Below are 22,529 nucleotides of genomic sequence, written 5' to 3' on the forward strand. Positions count from 1 at the left end.
AGAAAAGGACTAGAAGAGAAACTTTGCACTACAAATTATGTGAAACATGTAAGTCACCCAGCTTAACCCTTGTAGCATTTAATAGCATTTTGTACCCAGAAGCAGCCTATGGAATAGAAATCAACTGACTGAACCATACTACTCCTCCTCCCCCACTGGGTGTGACACTGGGCTAGTCTCTCTTCTTGGCAATATCATCCAGCCCCATTGAAGGAGAACAGCAAACCTCTCTCTTTATCAAGCCCTTGCAGCCTAGAATGCTCTCACTATGCCTTCAGCCTTTACTACCAACATGAGGTTCAAATTCTCTCTCCTGGCGATTTTTCTGGAGGCGTTAATCATCGTTTTATTTGGGATCTTTGTAAGATACCAGGAGGACCAGCGCATCACGAAGGATGATCTATTTCTATATCCATGTAAGTATTATTGTTTGTAGAGCAGGATAAGATTTGGAGAAGCTGAGTCCTTTGAGTGATTACTAGCACCGTGCAGGAATTCTGTTAGAATGAATTATATTGTTTCTTATCAGTGCTTTAGTTCTGTTTATTCTATATAACTAACGGTACCAAGAAAGGGGAAAGATATGCAGTTACCACTGACTAGGATTCTAACCCTGGTTCTGCAAAAGATAACATTCCCTGGATCATGGCATTTGGTAAAGTTATAACATATAATCCTTACGAATTTTTGTTTGTTAGTTACACTTTAAAAAGTTTGATGCCATTTTGGCAGATTCTTTTTTCAGTCTCTCCTCCTTCCCTCACCAACATCTATTGGTTAAATGTATTTAATCTAGCCTTAAACTTCGCCTGTAAGGTCTTCAAGGCAGAGTCAGAATCTCACTATATATGTACAGCATCTAGCACAATGAGGTGTTGATATGCTTCAAGGCTTCTAGGACTAGATTAATATAGATATTAATCAGATCTACTAGTGTGAATAGCTGCACCTATCTGGAATCCCATTGGATCTGCTTGAGCATGTGACATAGAATAGGTTATTATGGATCTTCGATCACTTGAGTGGGGTCAGGTGTGGTTTGGTTGGCTCCTAGAAGACATGAAGAGGATGTAGGAGGAAGGTCCTGAAAGCAGAGCAAGCCCATGACATTTGAAGGGCCCCATGATGTAGAGTGTTGACAGCAAGGTTAAGAAGTGCAAGAGGGTTAGGGTTTGGGTTGACCGTAGAGTCCTATCAAATTTATGTCCATGAAAAACATGTCATAGACCATGAAATCTGGTCTTTTCTTTGAGCTTTTACCCTATACTATACCAATTTCACAGGGTGCCTATAGTTTCTCAAACTGAAGGTCCTGACCAAAAAGGGAGTTTCGGGAGAATCACAAGGTTATTTTAGGGGGCTCATGGTATTGCTATCCTTACATCTGTGTTACCTGCAAAATTGGGCAGCCAGGGAGTGATGGCTGTTGGCCAGAGGTCTAGCTCTAAAAGCAGTGCCCCACCAGCAGCAGTGCAGAAGCAAGGGTGGCAATACCATACCATGCTGCCCTTAGTTCTGCTCTGCTGCTGGCAATGGCTCTTCTTTCAGATCTAGGTTTCCGGCCAGCAGCTGCCACGTTCCAGCTGCGCAGCTCAGTGCAGAGGTGAGGGTAGCAGCACTGCAACCCGCCCTCCTACAATAATCTTGTGACCTCTACCCTCCCACCCCCATACACTCACACAACTGCTTTTTTGAGTCAAAACCCAATTACACCATGAAAATTCACATTTAAATAGCGGAAATCATGAAATTTGCTATTTTAAAATCCTTTGGCTATGAAATGAACCAAAATGGGTTGTTAAATTGGTAGGGTCAACATACATAAGAACATAAGAGTGGCCGTACTGGATAAAACCAAAGGTCCATCTAGCCCAGTATCCTATCTTCCGACAGTGGCCAATGCTAGATACCCTAGAGGGAGTGAACAGAACAGATCATCATCAAGTGATCCCTTTCCTGTCATCCATTTCCAGCCTCTGACAAAGAGAGGAAAGGGACACCATTCCCACTCATCCTGGCTAAGAAGTATTAATGAACCTAATCTCCATGAATTTATCTAATTCTTTTTGGAATCCTGCTAAAGACCTGGTCGTCACAACAGCACAACTCCCTAGCAGAATGCTATAGAAACTGTTCCTACAGCCCCTAGCAGGACCCTTTTGCTTGTCATTTGGAGGCTGGGACTTGGTTAGCCCAGGGCTATAGACAGCAGCTCTGCAGCAGGATGATTTTCACCCAGACATTTGCATTATTTTCATATCCTCTCTATGCAGCTAGAGCCAACTATAGGGCCGTGTCCAGACTCAGGGGGTTTTTCGGGAAAAGTAGCCTTTTCCCGAAAAAACTTCCCCTGCGTCCAGACTCAAGCCGCGTTCTTTCGAAATTATTTCGAAAGAACGCGGCTTTTCTTTCGATGGCGGTAAACCTCAATTTACGAGGAAGAACGCCTTCTTTCGAAAGTTCCTCTTTCGAAAGAAGGCGTTCTTCAATGTAAAGAGGCCGTCTTCGAAAGAGAGCATCCAGACTCGCTGGGTGCTCTCTTTCGAAAAAGCGGATTTCTCTTTCGAAAGATCCGCCTGCAGTCTAGACGCGGTCTTTTGAAAGAGGCTCTTTCGAAAGATGCTTTCGAAAGAGTCTCTTTCGAAAGAAGCCTGCAGTCTAGACATAGCCTATAAGACTGACACAGTGCAATACAATGCTTTTTCTAGGGTAGACATAGAAATATAGTTGTGCAGGGACCTTGGAGGGTCACCAGGTAAACTTAGACCACCCTGACAGATGCTTGTCCAGCCAGTTTTTAAAACCTAGTGAGTTCCACAACCTCCCTTGGAAGTTGATTCCAGAACATATTGTTAGAAGTATTTCCCTAACATCTAACCCAAATCTCTCTTATGCTGTTTAAGACCATCACTTCTTGTCCTACCCTCAGTGGACACGGAGAACAATTGATCACCATCCTCTTTATAACAGCCCTTAACATATTTGACCATTGTTATCTGGTCTCTCCCCACCCTCCCCAGTCTTCTGGCACTGTCATGCTAGATATAGATATAATTGATTGGTTAGGTTAAACAAACTTCTTTGTTTTGTTTCTTTGGCGAATGAACCGACTGTAAACAATAGCAAGTGGAATCAGAGTCTGAGTGGCTCTCCCCTGACATCTGGTGGTGAGCTCTGGAAAAGAACTTCAGAAACTGATCTCGTTTGCATGGGCTTACCCACCCTCCTCAGAGTGATGGGATTGCTTGCCCTAATGATCACTTTCAGCTCGTGTTGGATCCCCAGCTCCTTATTATGGAGGCAGAAGTAATAAAGGTTGGTTATGTGAATCCAGGACAACAAAACTACCTGGAATACCCCAATGGAGTAACTTACCCTCAGCTAAACGGCACATGCTAAGCAGGGGTCATGGGTTCCAAAGTTTAATGAGTTGAGAGTGAATGGGGATAAACATTTGTATCTAGTGGTGTAGGTACTATTTAAAGGTTGTAACCATTTGACTCTTATTCTCTCCGTGTAATAATAACAGAGCTAATTTGGTCTTTGTTGGCAGTATTGTTATATGTGGTAAAACTTAAATCACTGAAATGTAAGTCTAAGTATTAGATCTACTTTGAGACAGTGTTTCTGATGCAAAGGATTGCCTAGTGTGCACTGGCAGTGAGGCTACCCTGTGAATAGCTGAAATCACTGGCAACTGTGTTAAATAGAGGGCCCTAAAGACATTTTGGTGAATAGCCAGTCGGAGGGCTGGCAGAGAGGTGTGCCATTTGGCTGTTGGGGTCATGAGTGAGCATCAAAGCGGTGGAGCATGTAAGGTGCCTCTCAACCCCTCCCTTCCATCCAGCCTGGGAGGTGAGTTCTTCAAGTGAAATTTGAACTCTGGGTTTGCACTGACCAAAAAGAGCAACTGTGAGTGGGACACAGGGATGGTATGGACAAACTAAAGGGACTTTTGGGTTGCTGCATTTAAGAACCTGAAGGAAAAGGACGCTGCCTAGCTTACTTGCAGTGGGTCTTTTGGCTGATGATTTATTTTTATGGGCCCTAGTTGCAGTGTTTTTCCAAATGAATGCTGAGTTACTTCCTTCCTCTCATTAAAGGTTTTTGCTACACTCAGATTCTGTGCTTGCGAGAGGGGAAATATTGCCTCTTCAAAGGTCCAGGGAAGGTGTGTGATTGTCCCAGGTCACTGGGTGGGGGTTTGAGCCATTTTTTCTGTTGTATTGTTTGAAAAGGAACTTCTAGATACTGAACCCAACCCTTGTTTCTGCCAACTCTGGCTGGCAAAAGGGTTACACAAGTAACATACTGATAGTACAAACCATAACCTCCATCAGAACCTCCCCCTGCTACTCAGGGCTGTTTCTGGGAGGGACACAATTACTGTGCTGGCTGCTTCTCAGGAAATGTACATGGCGTAGGTTGACTGAGAGTAGAAAAAAGTAAGAATTTAATCATGTTGTGATGCAACATGCATTCCCACTTGGGTGTATCCAGTAACTTTACGCCACAAATGCATTTAAGTCAATGAAGTTCAACCCAGGGTTAAGTTCACAGTATCTTGTTATGCCCGCAATGAATTTTTCCGGAAGAAATAGGGAGCTACAGAAAACCCATTCCAATATTTACTTATAGAGAAGTTACCCATTCATTTCTATGAAAGCAGAGCAAACGGGCTGTTTCTCTGTAAACTCCACAATAGATGTTTTCATGCAAGTTTTACAGATGTATCCTCTGTACAGAATTTACAGAATGGCTTTGCAAGAGCCATAACACTTAATACATTCTATCTAGTTTTATGGATTACAATTTCAGGCCCTGCTCCTGCAAGCCTTTCATGGAAGAGGTGGCAGATTGACAATAGAAAGCATGTGCACATAATACTCGTGGAGAATGGAACTTCAAGCCAAGTATTCCATTTACTGTGGAGATTAAAGGAATAAATTGTTGCCTAGCAATTTTATGACTATGAGGTCAGGCCCAGAGTGAAAATTAAGTACAGAAATCTCCCCATTTTACAGACAGTAAATATATTTGAGTGGATTCTATCTATATCTTGGCTATCAGCATTGGTTGGGTGGCATAGGTCTCTAGCAAATAAAAAGACAGCTAGGTAGCGAAAGAATTGCCTCTCTGTTCCCCCAAATGCCTCCTCCTGATGGATCCCTGGTCCTTTCAGTCTTTCAGGATGTCCATGTGATGATATTTGTTGGCTTTGGTTTCTTGATGACCTTCCTGAAGAAATATGGATTCAGCAGTGTAGGGATCAACATGCTCATTGCTGCGCTTGGTCTCCAGTGGGGTACCCTGGTGCAAGGATTTTGGCACATGAAGGAACAAAAAATTCATATTAACGTGAAAAGGTGAGTGTCACTCCCTCCCAAACCCAATGGTGCCCCCAGTTAATTCCACACCAAAAATCCCCTGACCACAGTGCCACGCAATGGGCCTGGCCCCATGCCACTTAAAGTGAAGGGGAGCTTTCCCATAGATGACAATACGCTTTGGATCCAGACAGATAATAAGAGGGGAACTGTGGTGATGATAAATTGTAATAATCATTTGCATGCAAATGAGCTCTCACAATGGTTCATGGGAATCATTCTACCTACCCAAGACAAAAGGCATCTCCCAGGCCCAGCCAGTGGCTTTCTCCCCGACAGCCTGTTCGTGTTTTTGCAATGCTTGGAAGAGTATGCAAAGAATAACTAAGAGACTGGCACTAAAAGAAACAACACCCAAGTGTTTCTGATGGAGAAGCAGGAATAACATAACAGGCCTCTGAATGCCTCTCACTAGTCCCTATGGCTATGTCTAGACTGGCATGATTTTCCGGAAATGCTTTTAATGGAAAAGTTTTCCGTTAAAAGCATTTGCGGAAAAGAGCGTCTAGATTGGTCCAGATGCTTTTCCGCGAAAGCACTTTTTGCGGAAAAGCGTCCGTGCCAATCTAGACGCGCTTTTCCGCAAAAAAGCCCCCATCGCCATTTTCGCGATCGGGGCTTTTTTGCGCAAAACAAATCTGAGCTGTCTACACTGGCACTTTTGTGCAAAAGGACTTTTGTCCAAACGGGAGCAGCATAGTATTTCCGCAAGAAGCACTGATTTCTTACATGAGATCGTCAGTGTTCTTGCGGAAATTCAAGCGGCCAGTGTAGACAGCTGGCAAGCTTTTCCGCAAAAGTAGCTGCTTTTGCGGAAAAGCTTGCCAGTCTAGACACAGCCTATGGGTATATCTACACAGCACTGTTATTTTGAAATAACTGACATTATTCTGAAATAACATACTCCACGTCTGCACTACAAACTGTTATTTCAACATAATGTCGAAACAATGTCAAGCTGGAGGTCTTCTTATTCCGACTCCTGTAACCCTCGTTTTATGAGGAGTAAGGGAAGTCGGAGGAAGAGTGCTCTACCTCGGACTTCCTGCTGTGTAGACAGCGCCAAAAGCCAAAATAAGCTATTTCGACTTAACCTATGTCAATTGCGAAACCTAAGTTGCGTAGCTAATTTCGGCTTTAGCCCTGCTGTGTAGACATGCCCTAACAGAATCCATTGTGACTGCCTCCCCTTCAAGAAAATCCCTGGTCATTCTGGGGTTAACATTAAAGCTGGGGAAAATGTTTTGGAGATCTGACCTGATTAGTTTCAGTTGGGAAAACATTTTTCAGGGTCATTTTAAGAACACTGTGTTTCTTTATCTTCCTGATAAGCATTAGCCCAGTGGTTAGGGTACTTACGTTGGATATAGAGACCCAGGTTTGAATCCTGACCCTGGGGCAGGAACTTGAACTTAACTTCCCCCCTCCTGAGTGAGCAACTCCAGGCCACAGATAACTCAGCAGGGCGGTTGGTCTCGATCTCTCCTGGCCAAGCTGTTCCACTTTGTACAAGTGATTGAATAGTCAGTGGCATGAAGACTTCCATATAATTTCATCCTGCTTGGTAAGAATGCAATCTGTGCATGAATGTAACCTTCCTTGGGACCCACTATTTGTCCCACAGCACATGGTAGGCCCCATATTTTGAAACAGGACTAAGAAGCTTTTTTATCTACAACTAGCAGAACACAGTTTGCTTATATCTCACTTCTTGAGCGTTCTAGCTTTATGGTGTGTTTATACAAGTTTGGGGTCCCATTTCATTTCTGGTCTCATTAAACTGTTTTTGTTGTTGTTGTTTTTTTTCTTAAATTCAGTATGATAAATGCAGACTTCAGTACAGCAACCGTCTTGATTTCATTTGGAGCCCTCCTGGGGAAAACAAGTCCAGTCCAGATGCTGATCATGACCATTCTGGAAATCGCAATCTTTTCATGCAATGAACATCTTGTTGTGAACGTACTAAGGGTAGGAACCATACATTTACTGAGCAGGAAAAGCTACTATTGTCTAGTTATAACAAACAGTTCTTTCTGAATGGAAAATTCTATTTCCCATTGATTTGCTCTCTCACAGGGGTGAATCAGATCTCTCTCCTTCTTCTTCTTCTTCTCTTCTCCATTTGGCTTCTCCTCTCTGGATATCTCATTGTTTAGCTTCAAACTTAGATACTGCTCCAGTGTGTATGACACAACTTGGTCTTCCTCAGCTCACTTGTGAATTCTTTCTCTTGGCTAACTCATGGCTACTGAATAATTTGTGACTATTGAATGCTTCAAAGTCCTCTCCTGGTGTCCTTTTTTGGGTAAAAGATGATAGGAATATCTTGCATATTATTGGCAAATGGCTTGCAAAGAGCAATGAAGAGCAACTTAACTTTTGGGTCTAAAGGCGTGATTCTGGTTTTCTGCATCACAGAGCCCAAAGAGCAGTTTTGAAAGTAATGGTACCATCTAATTTTTTAAAGAAAGTCCCCTGCCCAGCATGAGACTTGTTCACCCAGATCTCAGGAGATCCCCTGACTCCTTTTTTCATTGTCTTTAGTTCAGACTTTACTCCCAAGACCAGGGATCTTTGAGCCATCCATCCCTTCCCCTGTCTTTCTCCTCCAATATCTGTGTACATCTGCTCAGCAGTTCCCCTAGAATGCTCTACGGCCTTGTAAAAAGTTGACAGATAAGTCTCACAGTTTATAGTATATAAGATCATTTTTAAGAAAAACTAGAGATGCTGTCTTAAGCCATTAGAACTTCCATCCAAACCCAGATTTCTAACACTCAAACATATGAAAGTGTTCCAATCTGGGGGTTTCATTCACTCACTAGTAAAAGAGGAGTCAATTTGGGACTGAGATTGTGAGCCTTCCCATGATTCATGGATGATGAGGGCCAAGGGTTAGGCTTGGACCAATCTCTGTTAAACAACTAAACTGTGTAGCATTGTTATAAATGATCACTAGAAAAGTGCCTTGTTTAAATAGTGCATAAGAGTTATTGATCCCTTTTCAATCTTTGTGTTGTTCTGTATTATCTTCAACTTCTATATCCACCACAGAAGGTGCACAACAAACTCACCCACATTCCTCCTTTGTTAGCATCCTGTCCCCTCCATGTTCCTGGTATGGATGGTGCCAGTTTTAGGATGCATATTTTTCCCTGATGCAGGCCACTGATACTGGAGCATCAATGACTATCCATGCTTTCGGAGCCTATTTTGGGTTAGCTGCAGCCCGAGTGCTGTATCGTTCCGGTCTGAAAGAGGGACATAAGAATGAAAAGTCAGCCTACCACTCAGACATATTTGCCATGATTGGTAAGTAAGAGAAGTGTACTGCCAAAAGAATGGAGAGCACTCCTTCCTTCATCTGAGACTTATTCTTTCTCTCTGTCCTTGCAGCAGACTATTTTCTGCTGCAGATGTATGTTTTCAATGCAACCCAAATTATTTTGGTTTTTCGTTGCAATAAACAACAGAAAATTCCAGTGGTGGTTTTTTTTTTTTAACAAAAAGTATACTTCAGAGAAAAAGGCAATTTTCTGTTTGGAAAAAAAATTCAATGGAAAACTCTCAACCAGCTCTAATTAATGAGGTCACATCTTGCTAAGTAGGTAACTACTAGTACTGTGTTAATTTTATAGCTAGAGAAACTTAAGCCTGGTGTACACTAAGGCTTTATTTCAAAAGAACCCCCCCTTAGATCAAATTAATAAGTGAAACGTCCACACTACCAAGCCCATTATTTCAAAATAATGGGCCACTTAGGCTATGTCTACACTGCAGGTTATTTTCAGAAAAAAGTATGCAAATTGTGAATCGCAATTTGCGTACCTATTTCCGATTCTTTTTTCGCAAGAGGTTTTTCCAACATTTGGCCCAGCTACACAGGGACAAATGTGGGGAAAATGTCCTCTTTTGGAAGAGCCCTTATTCCTCATAAAAGGACTTCCGAAAGAGCATGCCTGCTTTTTCGGAAACTGATCCAAAAAAGCGGACGTATTCATAGACTCATAGACTCATAGACTTTAAGGTCAGAAGGAACCATTATGATCATCTAGTCTGACCCCCTGCACAGTGCAGGCCACAGAATCTCACCCACCCCTCCCAGAATAATCCTCTCACCTATATCTCAGATATTGAAGCCTTCAAATACTTTGAAGACCCCAAGATGCAGAGAATCCTCTAGCTGTGATCTGTACCCCATGCTACAAAGGAAGGCGAAAAACCTCCAGGGCCTCTGCCAATCTACCCTGGAGGAAAATTCCTTCCCAACTCCAAATATGGCGATCAGCTAAACCCTGAGCATGTGGGCAAGACTCATCAGCCAGACACCCAGAAAGTTCTCTAGTAATTCCTATCATCCCTCCATTGACCTATTTCCCACTGATAATGAATGGCCAATTAGTTACCAAGATCATGTTATCTCATCAAACCATCCCCTTCATAAACCCATCTAGTTTAATCTTGAAGCCAGATAGATCTTTTGCCCCCACTACTTCCCTTGGAAGGCCGTTCCAGAACCTCACTCCTCTAATGGTTAGAAACCTTCATCTAATCTCAAGTCTAAACTTACTACTAGCCAGCTTATATTCATTTGTTCTTGTGTCCACTTTGGTATTAAGCTTAAATAATTCCTCTCCCTCTCCCTCTTCCATTCCCTGAACACGGCAGAGTTTTTCCCGGGGTACCTCTGGTATCCCAGAAAAAACTCTGTAGTGTAGACATAGCCTTATTTAGAAATCTGTATTCCTGCTTTTTGTGAGGAATAACACTGATTTCAAAATAGTTATTTCAAAATAGCAGTAATGTGGACGCCCCGGTGCTGCTATTTCGAAATAACTACTCCCCAGAGTAATCAAACTAATTACTCCCCTGTGTTTCCTGGGGTTCTAAGTCAAGGTAGCATGTCTACATTATCGCAGACTGTTTCAGACTAATTACAAGGCTTCCCCATAGTGAGGACACACCATTTTGATTTTGTTAAATCAGGAGTTAAGTCGATTTAAGTAATTTTCAAATAGTTTTCCAGTTGAGACATCTCCTTAGACAGGCAGAGGCTACAGGCCAGATTCTGCCACTTTTATTCATATTGAGAAACTTCTCTGTGAGTATCCCCAGTGGTTCCTCTGAGAGTAGCATCCTACTCTGGGTGACTGAGCATAGCAGAATCTGGCTCTGAGTGAAGTAAGGAGAGCCATAGAGTGGGTCTTTGGGAGAACCAGCACCCAACCATCCTAAATTCCCATCCCCGTCACAGGCAGGGGGGAAAGGGAGCTCACAGAGGGTGGTTCTTTTGTCTTCTCTTTTATATGTGGTGTCAAAAGCTTCTGCATTATTTTTCCGCTCATCCGACCATTGGTTATTGCACTTCCCTGTTCACTTGCTCTGGGCTAGCTTGTTCTGCTAAATGGGATATCTGATACTGAAAACCCTCCTGCAATTCAATTGTGTTTTGCTTTCCTGCAGGTACCCTTTTCCTCTGGCTATTTTGGCCCAGTTTTAACTCTGCCATTGCAGAGACAGAGTATCTCCAACAAAGAGCAGTCATTAACACTTACTTTTCCATGGCTGCATGTACACTCACGGCCTTTGCCCTCTCAAGCCTGGTTGAACACAGAGGCAAGTTGGATATGGTAAGAGTCACAGCAAAACTTCCATGTGTACCATTGAATCTACCACAGAATTGCAATGACAGATTCTCCCTAAATGGGCTGGCTTAGAGAATGTAAGAACTAGCTGGAGCCTTTGCTCCAGACTCAGGCCAAACTAGGGCCTTTGTTTATGGTTCAAAAAAAGGTGAAGGTTACATTGTGCTGTATGTGTGTGACCCACCCTGCTCTGTGCATGTTTCCCATCTCCCTTTAGCAGGTCTGAGATCCACTGAGATTTGTGCATCTGCTACAGCTCCCAACTAGGGGACTTAATACATTGGTACAAGCTGTGTTACTGAAGGGCCAGGTTTAAAAGCCAAGTGTTGGTCCAAGGGTATGTCTAGACTGCATCCTTCTGTCAGCAAAGGGTTGCAGGTTAGGCAGGTCGACATTGCAAATGAGGCATTAAAATATCCCATACCTAATTTGCATAAAAATGGCCACCGTGTTTTGCCGACAACACTTGGTTGGCAAAAAGCGGCAGTCTAGAGGGGGATCTATCAAGACAGAAAGCCTTTTTTGACAGATCCCTTATGCCTCCTGCAGTGATCTGTCGAAAAGGCCTTTCTTTCTCAACAGATCCCCCTCTAGACTGCCGCTTTTGCCAACCAAGTGCTGAGTCGGCAAAACACGGCAGCCATTTTTATGCAAATTAGGATATTTCAATCCCTGCCTCATTTGCAATGTCGACCTGCCTAATCTGCATCCCTCTGTTGACAGAGGGATGCAGTCTAGACATACCCCAAGTGGCTATAGCAGTGGGCTATGTGTGAAGAGAAAGCAAGGATTACATTGAGGTCCATAGCAAAGACAGTCCCTCCTCATTCCCTCTTGCTGCCACCACCAGCCTCTGAGGCAAGGACATAGTTGGAGTCTTGGCCCCCTCTGTAGTGTCCTGTTCAAATGTTCCCTCAAGTAGTCATTTGAATTGGCTTCTTTTCAGGGCAAAAAAAACCTCAGTTGGTAGGTCCTGGGTGCTCTAATTCTACTAAGAGAGAGAAGGGCACTCAAAGGTCAAGCTACCTCATTGCACCTCCCTAGAGCCGACTACTGTGGGGACAGAGTGGCTGGGTTAGGTCCACACTGAAAAAGTATGTTGTCCCTGCCGTTGTCCTTGTGGCTTTTGTGGAGCTGACCTTGAAGGAGCAGCTGTTCTTCTTCCCCCACAATGTCCTAACTGATGGGAACGGGGCAGTCAACACCTGGCTACTATCCAACCTGATCCTGCTGCTGCCTCCTCTAATGAGTGGGTGCCTTTAAAGGGTCTCAGATTCTGACTTCCCTCAAAGCTGTCCTGCTTGCTAGATAGGTTAGGCAGCAGCTTTGGAAATTAAGCAGTCTGATTAATTACCCATGTAGCCTACTCTCGATGCCAATAGACATTCACGGATCTTCGTATCCGGACCCTGTATACAGATAGGGTCCCTACAGAGCAGTGATTCTGCTGTAGAATCAAAACCGGCCTCTGCTGGTCTTCATTCAGTCCTTGGCTGCCTCAGGCTATGTCCAGACTGCAGGCTTCTTTTGAAAGAAGCTTTTATGGAAGAGATCTTCTGAAAAAACTTCTTCTGAAAGAGCACATTCACACTGCCAAAGTACATCGAAAAAGAGATCTGCTTTTTTGAAAGATAGCATCTACCCTGAATGGACGCTATCTTGCATTTAAGCTGTGATTACTATGGATGGAGTGGCCACCAGGGCACCTGTGCTTTTACCTCTTTCCTCTTCTTTTGAAAGAACTCCCTCTTCTCCGTCCACACACGCCTTTTTCCAAAAGAGTTCTTTTGAAAAAAGGCTTCTTCCTCATAGAAAGAGCTTTACCAATGTCCGAAAAAAACCCTGTTCTTTCGATTTTTTTTTTTTGAAAGAATGAGATTGCAGTGTGGACATAAGTGAAGTTTTTCCGAAAAACTCTGCAATGTAGACGTACTCTCAGTCTGACGTCAGAGCATTGGAGATGCACTTTAAATTTCACTGAGAAATACTTAACAGTGTAACTATCACTTGTCAAGACAGGATGCTTGCACTGTTAATTATTCATATACAAATCCGGCTTCGATTCCATGGCTGTCCTCTTATTTTTGGGGATTTTGTGTTCTGCACAGGTTCACATTCAAAATGCCACCCTAGCAGGAGGAGTAGCGATTGGTTCCTGCGCTGACATGGACATCTATCCGTTTGGTGCTATGTTAATTGGTAGCATTGCTGGTTTCGTCTCTGTCATTGGGTTCAAATTCTTGACTGTAAGTATAAAATACAGTAGAATATGAACAAAAGAATGGCCATACTTGGTCAGACCAAAGATCCATCTAGCTCAGTATCAGGTCTGCCAACAGTGGCCAACGCCAGATGCTCCAGAGAGGGGGAACACAACAGGCAATCCTCACGTGATCCCTCTCCTGTCATCCTTTTCCAGACAATCAGCAGCTAGGGACACCATTCCTACCCATCCTGGCTAATAGCCATTGATGGAGCTAACCTACATGAATCTGTCTAGATCTTTTTTGAACCTTGAAGGACCTTGTTCTGATCTCACTTGCACCGGCTTCGTGCCACTGCAGCTTCATTGATTTTACTGGAGTTACTCCTGATATGTAGACAGAACGATCAGAATAAGGCCTGTACCATATATAGACAACGAGATCTATTCAGCAGCACGAGGGGGCTTTCCATGTGCTTCATGAAAATATGCTTATAAATATGAGATAACTGGAATATGCTTTATGTGAAATACCTCATGTGGGATATCACTGGAAAAGTTATAATCTATTGAATATGATTTTCCCATTTGTACTCATGTATCATCTCTGTAGATCAGCTTAGGAATAAACATACAAAGAGGTGCTTCCCACCCAACCCCGAGCTGCTATGGGGAGAAGGCTGGGATAGTCCGCTCTCCCCAGGGCAGCCTGCATACTGAACCTTTCATCCCCAGCCCCATCCTGGAGCAATGATTTAAATGAAGCATGGACATTTTCATTTTATTTCCCAAAAAACAAAAATTGAATTAAGCACCCAGATAAATCTTCTAGTATTTAATAAAATCACCTTTGATTACCAATAAACCCAGTGTAAATAATTGTTACCTGGGGGCTAACGAGAGCTGTGCATATCTCTCTTTACCCTGAGAGAGTGCACAAACAGCCTGGCTGTGAATATACTGGCGCGATCTCGCGCAAAAGTGGCTACTCTTGCGCAAAAACTTGTTGCCTGTCTACACTGGCCGCGTGTTCTTGCGCAAGTAAACTGACGTTCTACTGTATATAACCAGGGCTTCTTGCACAAGAACTATGATGCTCCCACTCAGGAAGAAGGCCTTTTGTGCAAGAGCTCTTCCAGAAGAGGCCAGTGTAGACAGGCAACATGAATTTCTTGCGCAAGAAAGCCCTATGGTTAAAATGGCCATCAGAGCTTTCTTGCACAAGAGAGCATCTACACTGGCATGGATGCTCTTGCGCAAAAGCACATCTCTTGTGCAAAAGCACATGCCAGTGTAGACGCTCTCTTGTGGAAGAGTTTTTGCACAAGAACTCTTCCGCAAAAGAGTTCTTGCGCAAGAAGCTGCCAGTGTAAATAGTGAGTTTATGTTGTATGAAACTTTAAGCAGCGTAATTGCTATAGAAATGACGGGAGAGACCTCAGGGTTAAGATCAAATCCTTCTCTATACATATGAAACATGTGTACGTATTTCATGTTCTCCCCCAATAAATTTGCCTAACTGGGTCAATGAAACTTGTCAACCATACACTGACGTGAAAGTGTTTTTTCCTTTCCTTTCAGCCATTCTGTTCCTCTAAACTGAAAATTCATGACACATGTGGAGTCCATAATTTACATGGTTTACCTGGATTCCTGGGAGGTCTTGCAAGCATCATTGCAGCAGCCGCGCACGTCAGATTGAAGTGAGTGAAATAAATAAATAAATAAATAAGGCAGAAGTGAGGCTTCTTTGGTGAAGCTGCATTCTACTTCGGTTTGGTTTTTTTTTTCATGTTAACCTGAAGGTCTACACTGCACCTTTATCTCGAACTAAGCCACACCATTTGAGCGACACAATTTGCATAGCTTATTTCGAGTCAATTTTGAAATCGCTTATTTCATACTTTGGCATTATCTACACAGAGCCAAATTTCGAAATAAACTACTGTTCCAAAATGGCCCTTAATCCTCATGGAACTAGGTTTACAGGGATGTTGGAATAGCACACCTGTTCTTTCAAAAGATGTTTCAAAATAAGAGGCATGCTGTGAAGATACAGAATAGCTATTTCAGGATACCAGAAGTACCCAAAGTAGTGCTGCTCTGTAGATGCACCCTAAGGGACACATTCCTTCAGATATCTCTTGCATCTAAACTAGCAGAGTACCAGCTCTGGAAATGGTAGTGGTATTGTAACCTTTCACCATTTGTCTCTTTCTCTTTTTCAGAGGCACTGACTCTCCTTCTGCTCCCATGCAGGCTGCTGCCCTAGGTTGTACCATTGGGATTGCTTTGGTAGGAGGAGCAATTACAGGTCAGTACGATGCAAACCACACCAAAATCTGTGCAACCGTTAGAGGGATGCCCAGGAAGGACTTTGTGGTGCAAACAATTTCAACCAAAAATGGGATAGAAGGGACCACTCTGATTACCCACTCTGGCCTCTTGCACAACCTCACCCACTGCTAGATGTTCAGTAAAGAATTTTAAAATGAGAATCACATTGTGAATCTCCTGGTTTTATTGAAGTGGATGCCACTGATATATGTCACATAGCTGCTGGGTTATTTTTCTATCAATAGTTAAAGAAACTTCATTAAAATAAAAGTTTGGAGCAGTGAATAATTCAATGTCTATTTCTCCATATGCCGGGGGTATAAGTCAGATAGGTTACGTAATCAGTTTTAGATTGGAATATCTAACTATGTAGCCCCGGATACACACCCAGAATCTCTGTAATCATAAGAATCTGACTGTGGAATTGTAATAAAAGAGTCTGGTTTGTTTTCCAGTATATTTGTAGGTGCATAGCATGAGTCATATAACATATCCCTTCCAAACCACCCACACTTCTATGAAATCCTGAAAACGAATCCAAGAAGCAGGCAGCAAGTTCATATGTATATATAATCTCTCAGAAATAAAAAGCTGTATAAAAGGTTAAGGTAACAAAGTATGTCACTGCATTTAATCTCCTGCAGGTTTAATTCTAAAATTGCCTTTCTTGGGACAAGCGCCGGATGAGAACTGCTACGATGATTCTGTTTACTGGGAGGTAAGATATAATTGCAAAGTAATCAGACTACCAGGCAGTTCAACTTTCATTGCCTTTTATTAGAAGATTAGAATATAACTCAGTTCTGCTTTCTTAGTGGGAGAGGGAGGACTCAATGAATCTTTGTTAAATGGGGCAGTAATTTACACGTGGGAGCCAGGCTTCAAAAATCTTCCCTGATGGCACATTTAGGATTTCTCAGGCACACTTCCAAAACTGCAAGGCATTTGGTGTTGCAGCTGTGAATGTGAATAGAGGAAAAAAAGAGAGATGGGCCCTGTATTGGCAGGCTGCAAGGGAAACAGCTCCTTAATTGCTCATGATTTTAAAAAACAAATTCCTTTTTTTATGATAAAGAGAAACTTTGGGGACAGGTCTGTGGGGTGGGAGGAGATGCAAGGATGAAAATCCAGTATACCTGGACGTTTGCTAGAATATTTTCAATTCTTAGTTCATTTCCTGGCTTTACTTTTGTAACACTGAGAAAGTCATTAACTTCCTGCATAGCTCAGGTTCCCATCTGAAGAATGGTCATAATCTGAAAGTCACTTTTTCTACCTGGCTTATTCAGATGGAAAGTCCTTCAGAGTAGGGAGAAACTCTTATTGTGGGTTTGTACCGCACAATGGGGCCTTGATCTCAATTAAGGTCTCTTGCCAGTGTATTGTCACAAATACAATAGATACCACACCCTCCCAACAACTTCCCTTAGCTTTGAGAGAGAAGGGTTTAGGCACCCAAATGCTGCTGGCCTTTTAGAAGCTGACATTGTCTTCGACCTGTCACACTCTGGTCGTGAGCGTTTGCTTGAGCTCAGGTCTCCAGTAGGTTATATTGTAGGGAGAGGGGAGCACTAGCAAACTCAGATAAAAATGTGATGGAAAGCAATGGAAGAAGAGAGAAATAAATATCTGAACATCCTGTGCTAGTTTGAGCATAAGGTGCAACAACAGAGGAAGTAAGTGAGGTAGGTTCCATCGGAAGTAAGGGCTTGTCTACACAAGAGCTATGTCTACACTGCAGGCTTCTTGCGCAAGAACAACTGTTCTTGTGCAAAAACTTGCAGAGCGTCCACACTACAAGCCTGTTCTTGTGCAAGAAAGTTTACAGTAGATCATCAGAAGAGAGGGCTTTTTGCACAAGAGTTGTTCCTCTCCCCATGAGGAATAAGCCTGTTTGTGAAAGAGCTCTTGTGCAAGAAGGCAGTGTGGACAGGAACAGGTGTTTCTTGCGCAAGAAAGGCCTATGGCTAAAATGGCCATCAGAGCTTTCTTGTGCAAGAGAGCGTCCACACTGCCATGCAAAAGCACATCTCTTGAGCATAAGCACATGGCAGTGTGAACTCACTCTTGTGCAAGAATTTTTGCACAAGAATTCTTGTGCAAAAAGTTCTTGGGCAAGAAGCCTGCAGTGTAGACATAGCCTCTGGGTGTTAGAGCAGCACAGCCCCACTGCTACACATAGAGTAGATGTTTCTTAGATCAGGGTTTTCCCATCTTGTGCTCCCTCAAGGGTAGTAGCTAAGTCAGCAGAAGAATTCTTCCATCAAGCTCAGCCATGTCTACACCATGGGCTACACTGACTTCACTACAATACTCAGGGTGTGGGTTTTTAATGGCTTTTGGCACTTTGGCATGGCTTTGAGACAGTCTCCCTACTTAAACAGACAGTAAATACCTCAGAATTGCTGATTTAGTGCAGGGCAGGGCTAGGGCATCTTTTTAATTCAACTCATGACCCAGATCTGAGAACTTCAGTATATGATGCCTTCATCACGGCATCAGCCAGACACATAGAACCATAGAATCATAGAACACTAGGACTGGAAGGGACCTCGAGAGGTCATCAAGTCCAGTCCCCTGTCTTCACGGCAGGACCAAGCACTGTCTAAATGAGGAATGTAAGAGACCAATCAACCAGTTCACCCCCCCAACAAGCAAAAGCCTATCAGACAGAAAATAAACTAGTCAACCAGTTGCTTCCCCTCCCCCCACCATTCCCATCAGAAAGAGGCAGCGGGGGGAGGGGAGGAGGAGAGGGTGCCCCCCCCAGCTCCAGCTCCACGGGAAGGGGCAGGGACGCACCGGTGGTGCTCCACCCCCAAAATGCACGAGAGCCCCTGCCGGGAGCCCCGTACACCCCAAAGCAGAAGCACCACATGGAGCCCTAGCAGACTGCACAGGTTTGACAACTGATATGATTAGAAAGAATTGTCTTTGTAACTAATGGGGGAGTGACAGGAAACAGGCCAAATGCCATCCCGTGGAATTAACCTTTGTCTGGTTTTCATGCCAGGTTCCAGAAGAAGAGACCCATCTTGTTGGCCAGTTCAGTGACTCTGAAGATCATAGAACAATCAACGTTAATGTGTAGGATGAATTCTCGATTGTTAACTCCTGTGCTAGCAGGGCTGTTTCCAGTTTCTAACTGAGAGAGAGAATTCATATATCATCCCTAGCACTTGTTGTTTTCAGTACGTAAAGGCAAACACACTTTATTCAGGATATGTCATCGCTGACAAATGTGACGTACACAATGCAAATGCAGTTGACGATCTTTGGCATACATTAATGTATCTAAACTGAAGGATGCTGACTGGCAGGCAGTATTCTTTGTATTTTAACCATCATCACTGAGGTTGTTTTAATAGACAGATTTTCTATCTGTTTCTAAGGTGCCCTTCACCCTACGACCATATTTGATGACAAAATTTCAGGTTTAGGAATGTTTCTATTTACACATTGAACATGTTGAGTCACCAAGGACTTAAAAACATACCCTCTGACCTACTAGGTGTAATCATTTAGACTGAGGCTAAAGGGAATCAGTTGATGTAGGTTATTTAGAGTTCTGAAAGGTTTTCGACTAATGTGTCCTAGGTGAGGCTATTAGGAAACCTTCCTTATCTCTCTCTGGGTCAAAAGTCAACTCTTATTATGGACTACAAACTCAATAAGTGACAGTAATCAAGTATTGGGAATATATTGCTGATTTTCAATATGAAAAATGGGTAACAGTGAGTTGTCTCAGACAGAAACAGAAAAATCAGGTTGTGATGCTGGCAGAGCCAGTACCTGGTCTTTCTGAGACATCAGGCATTAGCTAAGAACTGACAAACTCATAGCTGGAGATGAGACCAGTTCACCTGTATGTGAGTTTTGCTCAGCATATGTATTAATCATATAAGAATGTATTTAGACATTATGGAATGCTTTTTAAGCTACTGCATGCCTGGATCTCATTTGTAATGTCTATATTCTGGGCGATAAGAAAATATGAAAGTTTTGCTTTACAACTTTGAAAATGTTTCCTCTGAACCTGTGAATCCAAACAAGGGAATTCCTCCCTCCCCTAGCCCATACTGGAGAGCTGTCAAAATGTAAGTGGTTCAGAGGGATAGCCGAGTTATTCTGTTACTGGAAAAACTTAAAAAACAGCAAATAGTCTTGCAGCACCTTAAAGACTAACAAAACACGTAGATGGTATTATGAGCTTTTATGGGCAACAACCCACTTCTTCAGATGAATGGAGTTATTAAAGGTCCAGTTTCTAAATAAATGGGGGGAAGAGAGAAGGAAAAAGAAGGGGGGGGGGAGGAAAGAAATAGTCCATTAGAGGGTCCATGGTACAGGAGGCTGATAGAGGAGATGCAAATTGTTCTCAAGTACCCTTTGTTTGTTTTTTATTCATTAGGATGTGGAATGTAGTGTTCTATTCATAAAAAAAAAGAGTGCTTAAGAATAATTTGCACCTTCTCTATCAGTTTCATGTAGCATGGACACTCGAATTGACTATTTCTTTTCCCCTTTTTTTCCTTCTTTTTCTTTCTCTCTTCCCTTCACCCCATCTCCTATTTATTTAGAAACTGAACCTTTAATAACTCCATCATCTGAAGAAGTGGGTTGTGCCCACAGAAAGTTCATGATACCATCTACATAAAATGTAAGTGGGTCATTAGAAGGTAATAGCTTTGTTAATAGCCCCATCCATCCATGGAGAAGTACATGCAGAAGGACTCATCCAATTCTTCGAATGCTAGATGAGGGAAATAAAACTACTAGCCATGAAGATTTTTCATCTCTCTTGCTGTTTGGAATCTCACAGGGCCAGACAAACCAAACTGAGGCCAGAGATGTCCAGGCAGGGGAGCTGACATGGGTAAGGAGCGGAGGACGCACCGCACTCTTGGAAGGGGTGGGGCCTGTGGCAGAAGGGGTGAAGCTGAGGCCAGCCAGAACTCAGCACTGCCCGGAGCGCCTCCTCCCCCCCTCCCACCCCAGGGCTGCCTGGAGCATACTATGTAGCAGTACAGATGGTGATTTAAAGAGCTCGGGCCTTTTGAATCACTGGGCCCTAGGAAAAATGTCCCCTTTGTCCCCTCCCCCACTGGTTGGTGGGTCTGCCCTGAAAGATATTTTGAATTGACAGATCACAACAACTGTGTCACTCTTGGGATCTAGATGGTAACTCATTTGTGTGTACATGCGACAAGGAGTCCTGTGGCTTGCTTTAACCTGTAAATACCACTCTTCCTTCTTTTTCCTAGTTAATAAACCTTTAGATCATTTATTACAGGACTGGCTGCAAGTATTCTCTTTGGTGTAGGATCCAGCGTGCCAACTGATCTGGGGCCAGCGAGTGGTCTCTTGGGACTGGAAGCAACCTAAATGTGGTGTAGGATTTTGGTGTCAGTGACCATTTTGTCATAAGATAGACTAGAAAGTCTAAGGGGACTGCCTGCGATTCCATGGTAGAACAGGCACAATGATCCAGAAGTTCACATGTGCCAGTAGCAGAGAATCCAACAGCCTCTGCGAACCCCTGGGCAACATGGTGAGGGGAAACTCCTCGCTCCAGGAAGGGGTGGGGCTAAGGGAGGAAGGGGCAAGTCAGTGTCCCCCACCCCAGTCCTTAGTGCTGCTTGGAGCGTGTGGCCTGGCACTCGGGCACAGCTCTCCAGCAACAATTTAAAGGGCTGGGACAATTGTCCCCTTTGCCCCTCCCTACTCCCTACCTTATCCCCCATAGGCAGAGACACCACTAGAACACACCACCAGTTTGGGGGCATCTTCCCTGTTAACTGGCACTCTGCCCTGAGGTAGCCACTCCAGACAGCATGACAACTGGCATTCTCCCAGCACTGTTAAAAGTGTAAATCTGATAGAGAGCTTTAAGAGTTAAAGATTATGAGTCACTCATTGTGACTACTCATATGAGGGTCCTGACACAAAGACCTTGAAAATGATGTAAAAATAGGGGAATATCCCATTTTAAAGAACCCCTCAGACGAGGAACTGAGCGCTTTGCACATAGATTTGACCAAGCACCAGGGTTTGAGCAACCCCTACCTCAGATGCTCCATATATTGCCTCAATGGAACTGATTCAGCTAAAGCCCCTGTAAGCGCAGAAGGAACATGAGCACCCACTACTGATGGTGAAACTCCAGGTCAAGGAGAAGAACAAAACAGAGGAGGCTGAGAAGACAGCCTGCCAAAGACACAAAGCCACCACTGAAACTGAGGGGGAAGTTCACGGAAGACACAAGGAACAAACAAAAGGGGAGGAAAAAGCCCTGCAGAAACAAAGGGAAGCCCACACACTGCAGCAGCTCAAAGTCTTGGAGCAGTCTCAGATACCATGAACGCATCTCCTCTCACCAGGAAGGAGTGGGAGAAAGCCTGCCTAAAAATGTATCAAGACGCTGGCTACAATTGTGGAGTAACGGTGCATCTTTGAGAGACGGTGTGGAATCCATAAGGTCCCAGAGGATGACGAATTGCCTCTACTCTTAACTAAGTTGGCTGGCAGAGAGATAGCTTACGGTTGCCCTTAAAGACTCATGTAGATGCTATTTTGAGGAATTTAGTAGGGCTGACATTCACCATCAGTCCAGCGGTGAATTTCAGCCATTGTGAGTACTTATTTCAGTTGAACTGCTTACAAGTGTAGGTGCTACTGGTGCAGGGCTGTCCCTAGGCATACACCACACACACAACTATGTAGGACACCACTTTATTTGAGGGACCAGTGGGACGGGAGGGACAGACATGAAAGCGGGTAAGAGCAAGGGCAGGGAGGGTGATGGGGTCATGGAACTAGATATGTTGGCATGGCGCATTCTGAGGGAGGGTACTGCTGTGCTGGGGTCTCTGGGAAGAAATGGTGAGTCTCTTCCCTGCTGCAGACTGCTGTAACGAGGTGAGGCAGGCAGGCAGAGCCTCTGACCGTACCCTTTTT

The 22,529-nt window shown here is 43.6% G+C and overlaps 1 protein-coding gene across 1 annotated transcript; it reads left to right on the plus strand.

Annotated features, from left to right (window-relative positions):
- Positions 1-196: 196 nt before the first annotated feature.
- On the plus strand, positions 197-20,857 carry RHAG (Rh associated glycoprotein). The gene is made up of 10 exons (XM_006137027.5): positions 197-416; positions 5,183-5,366; positions 7,205-7,355; positions 8,552-8,699; positions 10,851-11,017; positions 13,141-13,278; positions 14,817-14,938; positions 15,464-15,549; positions 16,217-16,290; positions 18,586-20,857. The coding sequence occupies exons 1-10, from the start codon at positions 269-271 to the stop codon at positions 18,661-18,663; spliced, it is 1,296 nt and encodes a 431-aa protein (XP_006137089.3). The 5' UTR covers positions 197-268; the 3' UTR covers positions 18,664-20,857.
- The last annotated feature ends 1,672 nt before the right edge of the window (positions 20,858-22,529 follow it).

This window comes from Pelodiscus sinensis, chromosome 3 (genome assembly GCF_052426305.1).
Source record: "Pelodiscus sinensis isolate ZL-2025 chromosome 3, ASM5242630v1, whole genome shotgun sequence".
Lineage (NCBI taxonomy): Eukaryota > Metazoa > Chordata > Testudines > Trionychidae > Pelodiscus > Pelodiscus sinensis.